This window comes from Mus caroli, chromosome 15 (assembly GCF_900094665.2).
Source record: "Mus caroli chromosome 15, CAROLI_EIJ_v1.1, whole genome shotgun sequence".
Classification (NCBI taxonomy): domain Eukaryota; kingdom Metazoa; phylum Chordata; class Mammalia; order Rodentia; family Muridae; genus Mus; species Mus caroli.
Genome location: NC_034584.1, coordinates 5,194,372 through 5,206,177, shown reverse-complemented (window position 1 = coordinate 5,206,177; position 11,806 = coordinate 5,194,372). Strand labels below are relative to the sequence as shown.

General features: G+C 42.3%; 1 protein-coding gene across 1 annotated transcript in view; it reads left to right on the top strand.

The window, feature by feature from the left end:
• Window positions 1-11,806, top strand: part of Slc1a3 (solute carrier family 1 member 3) — a 77,544-nt gene that overhangs the window by 20,769 nt on the left and 44,969 nt on the right. The window contains exon 3 of the mRNA XM_021183000.1: window positions 2,879-3,016. Coding sequence (XP_021038659.1) covers window positions 2,879-3,016 — 138 coding nt within the window. The remainder of the gene's footprint in view (window positions 1-2,878; window positions 3,017-11,806) is intronic.

The following is an 11,806-nucleotide window of genomic DNA, read 5'->3' as shown; positions in this document are numbered from 1 at the left end:
GCTGGCCTCGAACTCAGAAATCCGCCTGCCTCTGCCTCCCGAGTGCTGGGATTAAAGGCGTGCGCCACCACGCCCGGCTCAATGAGATTTTTAAAAGGTCTCATATCACAGAAATAAGGGTACATACATATTTGCTGCTGTAACATTCTCAATAGCCAGTAAATGGAAATGGAATCAATCTAGATGTCCATCAGCAACAGATGAATTAAAAAATATAGAGAGTACATATACACAATGGGACTACATTCGTCTGTAAAGAAAAATGAAATTATATTTTCAGGAAAAGGGATGGAAATGAAATTATGCCTGATCAGAAAAACAAATTTTATATTTTCCTCTTATATGAAACAGAGGTGTGTGTGTGTGTGTGTGTGTGCTTACACTGAGAATCTAGAGGTCATGAAACTAGAAAAGGATTCAAGAGAGGAAGGAAGAGATCCTCAGAGTTGGGAGGGGAGAAGAGAGGGAAATGAAATCCATATATAAGAAAGCAGAAGACGGTGACACCCAAAGGGAAAAGGGGACCTGACCTGGGCAGGACTGGAGGTGCAGAGCAGGGAGTGAAGGTAATGCCTGTATGTGTGAAAGTGTCAAACGGAACCTGTTACTCTGTATGCTAACCTACAAAGAAACTGAGACACACTCCAGAGGAACTGATGTCCAGGCTACACTGCCCAACAGGACCAGTCTGTTGATTAATTATAAGGAGGCATGCAGTGTCTTGTCAGGGTTTCTATTCTTGCACAAAACACTATGACCAAGAAGCAAGTTGGGGAGGAAAGGGTTTATTCAGCTTACACTTCCACATTGCTGATCATCCACAAAGGAAGTCAGAACTGGAACTCAAGCAGGTCAGGAAGCAGGAGCTGATGCAGAGGCCATGGAGGGATGTTCCTTACTGGCTTGCTTCCCCTGCCTGTCTCAGCCTGCTCTCTTATAGAACCCAGGACTATCAGCCCAGGGATGGCACTACCCACAATGGGCTGGGCCTTCCCACCTTTGATCACTAATTGAGAAAATGCCTTACAGCTGGATCTCATGGAGGCATTTCCTCAAGGGAGGATCCTTTCTCTGTGATAACCCCAGCTTGTGTCAAGTTGACACACAAAACCAGCCAGTACACATAGGATATCATCTCCTGAGACATTGTCTCCCTGGGTGTCTTTCTGTACATTGTTCAATAGCTACTGGGTAGTTAGGAGAACGAGGAGACTTTGTCAGTTGCACACTACCCATATATGAAATTATGTACCAGAACATTCTAGAAATAAACTCACTATGGACCACTAACGGAGTTCATCATGAAAGGCAGGAAGTGATGGTTGAAAACGTGAGCCCTGAGTGGAAACGCCATGGCCTTGAGTCTTTGCTCTGCCACCTGGGTATACTTGACTTTGGACAAATTTTACATTCACTGAGATCAGATTTCTTAACTGGTAAACTGTGAGATAGCATCCTGAAATTGTTGTGGGGATTAAATTGCTAACAGGAGCAAAGTACTGGCGATGCCTGGCTTACAGTAAGAGCTCAGGGAACCTCAGTTACCTTCTTCTTATTTAAGCTTCTGCTTCCAGCTATCTGTGTTTTCCTCTCTTGCCTATTAGTCTTACATTTCCTGAGACCTGGGTCAACAGGATTTTCTAGTCACATACATCGAGGTGCCTTTTATTACAACATCACGGTCTAAAGTTGGAGAATGGATAGCAGTGGTTGCCGAGACCCAAGAACTGAAATTGGAGTTGCAGTAGAGATTCAAATGAACTTTGTGTTCCATTTCTTAAGACAGAGAAGCCATTTCATAAGAAATGGGGAAAGTTTAGTTTCCGTAAGGACCTTTTGGGTTCACTCCTCCCCTTTCCCGCCCCTGACCTCTGGCTTTTTAAGAATACTTCAATATTAGGTATTTTATTTTCTCTATAGTTTACTTGGGCTTTTTAAAAAGTGAAATCTCAACTCAAGGCAAATGTTTGAAAATATTTACAATACTGAAATGACTAAATTCCCTTGGGCAAAGAAAGTAAGTTGAAGAAATAGGAGAGGGAGTAAATGTATTTGATACTAGGATTAATTTCTGGATGTCAGCAGGTGTCATGAGTCACCTAGCTTGTGTATGAGTTTATTATTCTAAAAGAACATTTCAAAGTTTCTAGACTGAAGGAAAGCTAAGGAGAGAATCACTTTCTTTTCTCTCTACCTACTCCTCATCAAATTTTCAACAGGAAATTTGTGGGGAAAATTTGTTGCTCATTTTAAAGTCTTCTTGTCAGCGACTAGCGAGTATACACAATAGAGTCGCCAAGCCAATGTCAAGACCAGGCTGTGAGAGAGACAGTGTGGTATGTACAGACAGGGTGATGCTCACATAGATTAACAACGTGAGCACCAGGGTTTTCTGGTTTTTTGTTTTGAAACTGGAAAGTCTCATTGTTTTTTTATAAGTGCTTATGCAGTTCTGCCAGCTGTTCTTTGGGAACTTTCTGGTGAGACCTTTTCTTCCCATCTCATCTTCCTCGGGACGGTTAGATTTGTCTGTAAATTATGCCCCAGTCTTCATACATACACCAAGTTCAGTCAAAACAGGTCCCACTGCATGCAAGGTAGACAAAGACATTTTCATTTACTCAGCCCAGAAGCCTTTTTTTCTTCAAATGCTACTTGAAGGCATGGACTCAACAAAGTCTTCCACGTAATGACTGCAAAGACAGATTCATCCCTTGCTCCCTCCCAATGCTGGATAAATATTTGCTGCTTAAATAAATTACTCGTGTCAAACTTGCAAGAACCACCCACCAGATACTTGCTCGCTTTTTCAGAAGCTGTTGCCTTAGTTTTAAAAGCCTCATTTTCCCTTCTCTCTCTTTCTCTTTTGTCCCTGCAGGTACAATCCTTGGGTTTGCCCTCCGACCATATAAAATGAGCTACCGCGAGGTGAAGTACTTTTCGTTCCCCGGGGAGCTTCTGATGAGGATGCTACAGATGCTGGTCTTGCCCCTGATCATCTCCAGTCTCGTCACAGGTACCTGACACGGACAGGTTTCGCTGTGTGGTTTCTTTTTCTTTCTTTCTTTCTTTCTTTCTTTCTTTCTTTCTTTCTTTCTTTCTTTCTTTCTTTCTATTTAAAGTGTGCTTTTTGCAAAAGAACGCTTAGAAAAGTCAATGCTTTAGGTTTCTGCTGGATGCATGCTCTGTTCTTGAAAAAAAAAAAGAAAAAGAAAAAGTCCCTTGGAAACGGTGGCAAGGAGACTTTGCTAATGCATGAATGATTATGAACTCTTGCATTTTTACCAATCACAAGAGGAAACGGATTTAAACAGCCACGTAATCTGGTCTGCCTCACCGTGAATGAGGTGCCCTGCTAAACACCACACAAACAGCCTTTCTCTGACCACAGTGATGTAGTTGACAACAGCGTACAACAGGTCTGTTTTCTCACCCTCTTATCCCACCCAGATAACATCTGGTTGGACAGCCTATTAGCTATTGATGCAAGAATGCTTGTTCTCAGAGCCACCAGGACATGAGCGGGAGCCTTCTTGGAAGCCTCATCAAGAGGTAATGCCACAACACACTCACCAACTCCGCTGCCACCAACACTTACCTTTTCCTGGCGTACCCGCATGGTTTCATTTCCTTCTCCAGTTTCCCCATCCGCCCCCTACTACCTTTTACACCGGTGGGAGAACGGGGAGGGGGTGGGAGATATCCCCGTTGGCTACTCTGCCACCGACACTGACCTTTAACCAGCAGAAGCGTCACAGGATAGGGTCTCTCTAGTGTGACAGCAGGCAGCAGCTTACAGTTTGAAGAGTCATTAGCTGTATGGTTGACAAATACAGACAGGGTAAAAAGTTGCAGGGGGAAAAAATGATACTATCCATTCCTTCCCACCTACTGTTCTGTCTTTCCCCACTGCTCGTCTCGGACTTAGAGAATTTCCATAACCTTTCCCCAGCAGAATGATTTCTGAGTTTATAGCTAAAGCCCCGACCTCAGGTACTAATGACCTCTTTATTTACCTGTGGTCACTGTCCTTGAGCACTTCTGTGCAAGCTGCATCCCTCTCCCTCTTCCCTTGGGTTTTCAAGGAGAGAATCTTTCAAGTTTTCCGTGTAACAAGAACTTCACAGAGCATCTGAAAGGTCATAGGGCAGCCCTCTGACTGCTACATACCTTGGAGGGCTAGCTATGACATGCACAGAAACTATGCCGGAGTGCTCCTCGGTGCCTTGCAGATCTGATCTGCCTTCCACTTGTCCAGGGCCTTAAACAAGTAACTGCATGTCCACAACCTCAGAGCGGAGGATAAATGGCCCACAAAACAGTCCTCTCATCCTTGACATACCTGTTTACAAAACTGGACTGGTCAGTTGCTGAGTAGGGGTAATTATAGAAGCTACAATTCTTACTACAAATGCTTTATTAAATGTTGGCATGGGACACATTCTCATTTTATTAACCATTTCTCTCTAAAGAGGAACTCTTTGTAGAAATCACTATTAGGTCCGAGCCCATATCCACCATTTTACTGAGTGAGGCAGTGAGTCCCTCTCTACATCAACACTAGCAGCTGACTTCTAGGCTGAGAATGTCTTTCTCTGGACACAGAGTGTGTTCATATTCTTTTCTACTGTCACTTCTATAGTGAAACCCCTGTTTCTGCTTTCTCACAATTGTGCTAAAAATTTGATGGGCTGGGGGACGCACCCAGAAACCCCTGGTGCAACAGGGAAAAAAACATTGTTTCACTTTAGAAACAGTTTTACTTGACCTCTCCCCTGAAGCAGAATTCCCTTGTGTTTTATTTAGATACTTAGTAGCCAACTTTATTAAAGGAACAAGAGCTTTGGTTGGATAATTTCTCAGACAAAAGTTACACTGATCCTGATTCCTTTCATTGGTTAAAAAGAAAATTTTGGTCAAACATTGGAGAAATTAGCAACACTTAAAATATGGATGTTTTTGTTTTTGTTTTGAAAGAAGAGAGACTAGCAAGCTGCAAGCAACCAATATAAAATGGGCGCTTAACATAACCTAGTTGCAAGTTGGGAGTGGTCACATGGAACCATTAAGGGAATTTTATCCTTTTTCTCAGGACTGGGTCAAGGAAAGGGCCTAGAAGCAGCATTTAGCTGAGCCAAAGATGTTTTAGCAGTGTTCGTCTCCCAGGCTGAGTCCCCAGGCTACACAGTAACTCAGATACTTAGGACCAATTGGATGATTGATTGACTCACGGAGACTTTCCTTTGTGGCTTTAAATACAAAACATTCAAAAGTGGGAACCTAGAAGAGGAAATATTTGCAAATTACACAGACCTCCCCGTCCCTCGCCCCCAGAGGATCCCTGAGCCCACTGGGAGATGTTACTGGGGAAATGCGTTGTCCTGGGAGGTAGCAAAGTAAGGCTCCATTATTCAAGAATGAAAAAAAAGCAGTCCCCAAAGCTCGCAGTCATCAAGTGGGTGACGTGTATACATGAAGATGCCCTTTCAGGCTACTTTATGTTTTCCTACTTTGATAGTCATGGATACGGGGAAATATTTTTCTCCAACAGGAGAGAGAGCTGGGCTAAGTGAGATGATTAAGTGGAGTCTGACTGCACTGTAGAATAATGTGGCCCAAAGTGGAGCAAGGAGGCTGTTGAGACTTGAGAAATACAAAATTAATCAGCTTAACAAGTTGCCACTATGTGTCCACAAGAGTGAAACATGGCCAATGTTCAAGAGAATTTAGTTATCCAAGGTTTTAAGAGAGCTTCCCGAGTTTTCAGTTTTGATCAAAATTCACAAAACAGGACAAGGTAGCCAACCAAAGGACTTCTCCTGGTTCAGTTAGCCCTTGAAATCCGAGTGTTAAAGCACAGGCTCGTTTACTGGTTTTTATGTTACCTGGTTTCCCCACCAGTTAATCCTAAACCAAACATAGTTCACCTCCAGTGGAATTCACTACCAGACACCATGTTCATTACTGTTAAACAAACAGTGATTGGAAAGGCTTTTCCCTCCATCTTCTGAGTGTGATCCTAACTGTTCTGTTTGTATCAGACAAGAGCATCATAGTAAGAAATCAAAAGGTCACTGGGCAGTGGTGGCACACGCCTTTAATCCCAGCACTTGGGAGACAGAGATAGGCGGATTTCTGAGTTCGAGGCCAGCCTGCTCTACAGAGTGAGTTCTAGGACAGCCAGGGCTATACAGAGAAACCCTGTCTCGAAAAAACCACCCCCCCCCCCAAAAAAAAAAAGGGAAAATGCTTTACACCTTAGTTCTCTCAAGTTCAAAAGCTTTAGGGCAGGGGTGGGGGAGGGGTGGTCTGTGAAGATGGAAACTAAGTTGAATAAAATAATTATTGCATTTAGTTTTCAAAGATTCTAGAGAATATACCAAAACACATAGAGACACCAAAATTATGCTTTATTTCTTAATATTTGTTTCTTTGTTGTGGTTCTAGTCATCAAAAGTCAGTACCTTGTACATGCCGGGCCAACACTCTCCCATTCTCCCGATGAACTATGTGCCCAGACCAACTTACCAGACAGCTCAGCGACAGATTTTTGTACTTGAAACACTCGTGTTTGTGAGCTGAGGCATTAAAGCTCCATGAGGCACATTCTTGTCCTGAGTTGAAATCCTGTCTTCCCAAACATCCCTGGTGTGTATTAGCATTCCAGAAGCTCCAGTGAGAATCTGGGAGGAAGCCCAATGGCTACATTTGTACTCAAGTACCTTCCCCCCCCCCCCTTTTCTTGAACAAGAAGAATAGGTCTATGCCAACGCCCCCACACAATAAAACAAGACTTTGGCACCATTTTCTATTGGTTTGGTCAGGATAAGCAGCCAAACTAGCTATTTCATGCCAGAAATATGAGTTGGTTTGGCCGGCTTAGCCTGATTTAACGCACAGGATAATAATTAAATGCCATGTCTGGTTATATTGAGTGAATATAGCTAGCCCTACTCCTGAACCTTTCTTTTTTTCAAAAATTGGTGCTTTCTTGTGTTTTTATTCTAAGTGTTCATCTTCCTGAGACCCGTCAGCACAGGAAAGCTTTTCTGTCAGCCCTGGTTTTCTGTAAGGGAAAGGCTTTTGGCAGACAGTCTCTCATGGGACATGGTGTAAGAGAAAGAGATGAGGGAGGTATATTAGGCACATTTATGATAGCAGCAGCTTGAAACCTATGTTTGGGGCGTACCAGAGGTTGGATCACAAAATAGAAGAAGTTCATCTTGTTTCATTCATTCATTCATTCATTCATAGTTTTATTTTATGTCATATACTCAGCTAGGCACCAGAGGTACCTGAATAAGGTCCCTAAAAATAAATAAATAAATAAAAGTACCTAAAAGAATAAAGTACCTAAAGAAAAAGTCCCTAAGTTGATGTACAGGGGGTCCATTCTGTATATCCATTTAGATGGAGAGAGGCTCCCTAAAGTCCTCAACTCACAAAACAATGTACATGAGCAAACTCTCAGAGAACGAATTTCACTGGTTCTCTCCGTGTGCCAAAAGGAAGAGGCCATCTGGTTGATTTTTTTTTTTTTTTTTTTTTTGGCAATTTCCTGTCTGTATACAATGTATTTAAATCATATCCACCCTTCTCCTCCCCTTGGCTCACCTTTTAGAATATGATTCCAAATCTGATGTTCTTAATTCAAGGCATCTCCCCACCTGACGTCAACTGCTCTAGAGTTTACCAGCAAAGATGGCATTCATATCCACCCTTAAACAATTTTTTCAAGTTAACACAATTTTTACATTGCTTCAAATCGCTACTAAGAATGTGAAAGAGATAATGAGTGATAATGCCACGACATCCTGACTTGATACTGCTGCTGAGACCCTCCTTGTCATAGTTTAAGAAGGAAAAGAGAGATAATTAGCAGTCATAAGATGGTAAGGCGTACTAACCCCGAGGGCTTTCTCTTTCCTCTGACCCAAAGACTGGAAGGGTAATTTAACAGAAGAGGTTTCTCACTTTCTGTCTGATTTCACACAAAAGAGGAAAGTGTTTCTCTTCCTCTAGAACCCTGTATTTACCTCTCATTGGGAAACCCTGGTGTTGTTCACCCTTGCCTACAGTTTCCCTTCCAAATGGTTGTCCAGTTTCTGCCCAGACATTTCCAGGAACAGGAGAGCCTTGGAACTCACTTTTCCTTGTAAAACTAATGGTTCTCATTGTACCCAAAATAAAACAAGCAAAACTTTAAAAGAACCAGAAAAACAAAATACCACTTGCCCGTAATCCCCTTCCCTGTGTGACAGGCTCTCTTGTGGTTAAATATTACTTAGACATTTTCCTTGCAAATACATAGATCAGTGTGAATCCTGTTGGAGGTAAGAATTGACTATGTACAAAGCCGATAAGCTGGGACTGTCAGCAAAGGGTTCTTCTAACTGAGAAAATAACGGAAATGAAAGCAGTAAACGTTTTGCCTCAAACTATGGCACTCTGGATTCAGAAAAGCGACACTTCACAACCAACTAAAATCTTGTCATGTAACACAAGGAGTCAAAACCAAAAACCGGAGCTAGACAATTCTTCATTCTTGGCCTTTTGAAACGCATGTTGAGTGCCTGCAAAAATGAGAGCCAGGGTCAGTTAAGGGAAATTTAATATTTTGAACTATTGGTTTGCCAAGTATCTGGCGTGTATCTAAAGCCAATTTGAATACTCTGGGTACTAATGGACAAGAACTCAAGGCAGGCTTCTCATTTCCATTAGCTGGAATAAAAGGCACCACTCTAAAGAGCAGGGCATGTTTAGGCTTCTCTTTTTTTTTTTTTTTTGTAACATAGATAGTGGGGTGCATGTTGTGGGCTCAGTGTGAAGGTTCAGCCTGGCCCCTGGAATGTGCTCAGTTAATGACAGCAAGAACAGCAGCAGCAAGGGCTGTCCACTCATTGCACACACAGAAACACAACAGTGAGAACAGAGGACTCAAGCTCGTGGGCTTGTAATAACCACTGTGGCTTCCATAAGCCTCCTTTGTCTATGATTCTTGCAGCGACCACTCTCCCATTAAAATAAATTAAATAACCCAGAAAGTTAATCCAGAAACAGCATGGAGCCAGAGAGAATTCCTCCCTCACCACTAGAGGCAATTGGTTTCTGCCCTGCAGCATGAGATTCGATTTCCTTGATCACAGCTGCATAATTCTAAATATTATCATTGGTTATACAACTTCCCGGTCTTCCCTGAGAAAAATCAGCCCATGTAGAGCACCCTGGATTCCACTGGGAGTAAGCACAGCTACTCCAACAGAGTCTTCCTGGCTCACTTCTTGGGGCAAACTCAACCTCTGCCTTAACATCCAAATCCAACTCATGGTCCCTCACCGAGGCTGTCTTGCCGGATGATTCTTGGTTGTGTCAAGTTGCCGGTGACACCTAACCGTCATAACTGTCTTAGGTCTTCTGACATCCAGAGCTCATGATCTGAGAAGACTCACTGCCCCATTCAGATTCATCACACCCTCTGGAGACTGCACACACCCCAAATCACTCTTCCCACAAGTTTTTCAATTACCTGATCAAAAAATGGGACCCCCAAAATTGACATTTGCTTAATAGTTCTCAAGGTGGTTCCACTGTGGACTTAGGGTTGAGAGTTACCATGCTATAGTTTCTATAGAATTGTTCTCTGGTTTCCAGACCTATGGTCACCAGTGTTGCTGTTTGGGTCCATCCCTAATTAGTTCAGTTGCTCCCTCTCCCAGGAAGCCATCCCTGGCTTCCCCCTACTTTTGCTCTAGCAGGTTCTATTTCATAGTTACTGCAACACCATCTGCCCCCTGTTCTCACAAAGGCTTTGAGAGAATACTGCATTTGCCTTGTTTGTTCTTTGCATTGCCTAACAATTTCTTGGCAAGGCAAACAGGACCCTTGACAGACTTCCCAAAGCTCTGTGCTAGCTGTGTGATCCACTGCCCCCCTGACAGTTTCCTCTTTCGATATTTCAGTGCCCTCAGTATTTCACTCTTCCCCCTCAGGTGCTTCACCCTTTGACACGACTTCTTCCCCAGCCCCACTGAAGACCCTTGACCCCTCCAAGATCCAGCTTAGCCTTCAGACCTGGCAAAAAGTTGTCCTGGCTGGCTCCACTGGAAAGCAAGGATCTTCTCCCTGGAGTAGCTATGGTAGTTAAGGAAATGAGTTAAGGCCATCAAAGCAAATACACTAGGCTTAGTTTTGGAAAGTACAAGTGAAGGTACTTCGTTTAATTGTTCTAATGCCTTGCATGTTTGAAATGATTGATTAAAAAACATGACCTGAATTTGCCAACACTGAATAGTTTCTAGTTGAACTGAATTGCAATATGTGCAATTTGAACACATTGTTTTAAGGGCGTGCTGCAAGCTGGTCTGTTATTATCTTAGGGCTGACTACCTCAGAATGTATTGCAGAAATTTCCAAAATTGAAATATAGGCATCAATATAGAAAACAGACCCCTGGTGTCAGCATCTTTATACCCCACACTGAGTATTTATGAAAAAAATGGAGGCAGTAGTAGCTCCTCTGTTATATTTCTCTCTTGGCTCCTTTTCACTTGAGGCTAGAATTTTAGTCTTGTCTTGACCTAATGATTAACTATCCTACTCATTCCTTTGATTGAACCCCACCAAACAAGCCAGACTTTACTGTCGCAATACCTAAGCAAAATAAAAATGCATAGCATTGTTGTGAAAACAATTAAAATGTTTATATCATCTTATCATCGCCAGGAGGCGATGGCACATACCTTGAACATTTAGGAGGCAGAGGCAGGTGGATTTCTATGAGTTGGAAGCCAGTCTGGTCTACAGAGCAGGTTCCAGGACTTCCAGGATATCGAAGGCTATGCAGAGAAAACCTGTTTCAAAAGAAAGGAAAACCCGACTGTTTTGAATTCTATATTAAGAAGTATTTGCCATGGGAATGTGTAACTCCTATGAAGTACAAAGCTTAATTTTCCATGAATGTAAAGCTATTAAATCTAAGTATGATTAACAATTTCGGTTTTCCAATATCTTGTAGGTATAATGTTTCAGAGCTGCTGAGTTCCTTTCTGTTAGTATTTAGAAAACCTAGAGCGATGGATGGATGGATGGATGAAGGAAATGTTATAGTGAAAAAAAACCTCTTAATAGTGAGACAATTTGATCTACTACCTTTAATCTATTGTTTTTCCTCCTCTGAAGTGGGCACAGGGTGTCATTTTATTTTACCTGAAAGAATCTGCATATGCCTCATGGAGCACAGGTGTTCTGTAGGGACATGCCGTGCAGCCAAATATGATTTACCATTAAATAAGCACCTGACCTTTAGGGAATGAGATCAGATGCTTGGGAAGTGCCCCATCCATCCATCCAGTGAACACATCTTCCTTATATGGCAGATGTGATTGTATCAAAGTGTGTCAGACCTTCGATTGTTAGAACATACTTTGCTGCCAAAATTGTCATCTATATGGTTTTGCCGGATACCTTAAGTGAAAGAAACTTACTTCACAGTTGAAAATCAACTTACTTCATTTATATGAATCTTCTAAAATTTCTTCTTGTTATCAATAGCCTTAGATTGTTTTTTGTTGTTGCACGTAGTTTTTAGGTTGGTTAGAAAAGCATTCACATGCACACACTTTATTGGTACATACAGGTGAAAGTCTACAGTGTAGTGGCCTTTACTGTGTTCACAAAGTTGCATAGTCATAATGACAATCAATTTTAGAGCATTTTCATCACCTCACAAAGAAACTGCAGGGCGTGATGGCGCACGCCTTTAATCCCAGCACTTGGGAGGCAGAGGCAGGCGGATTTCTGAGTTCGA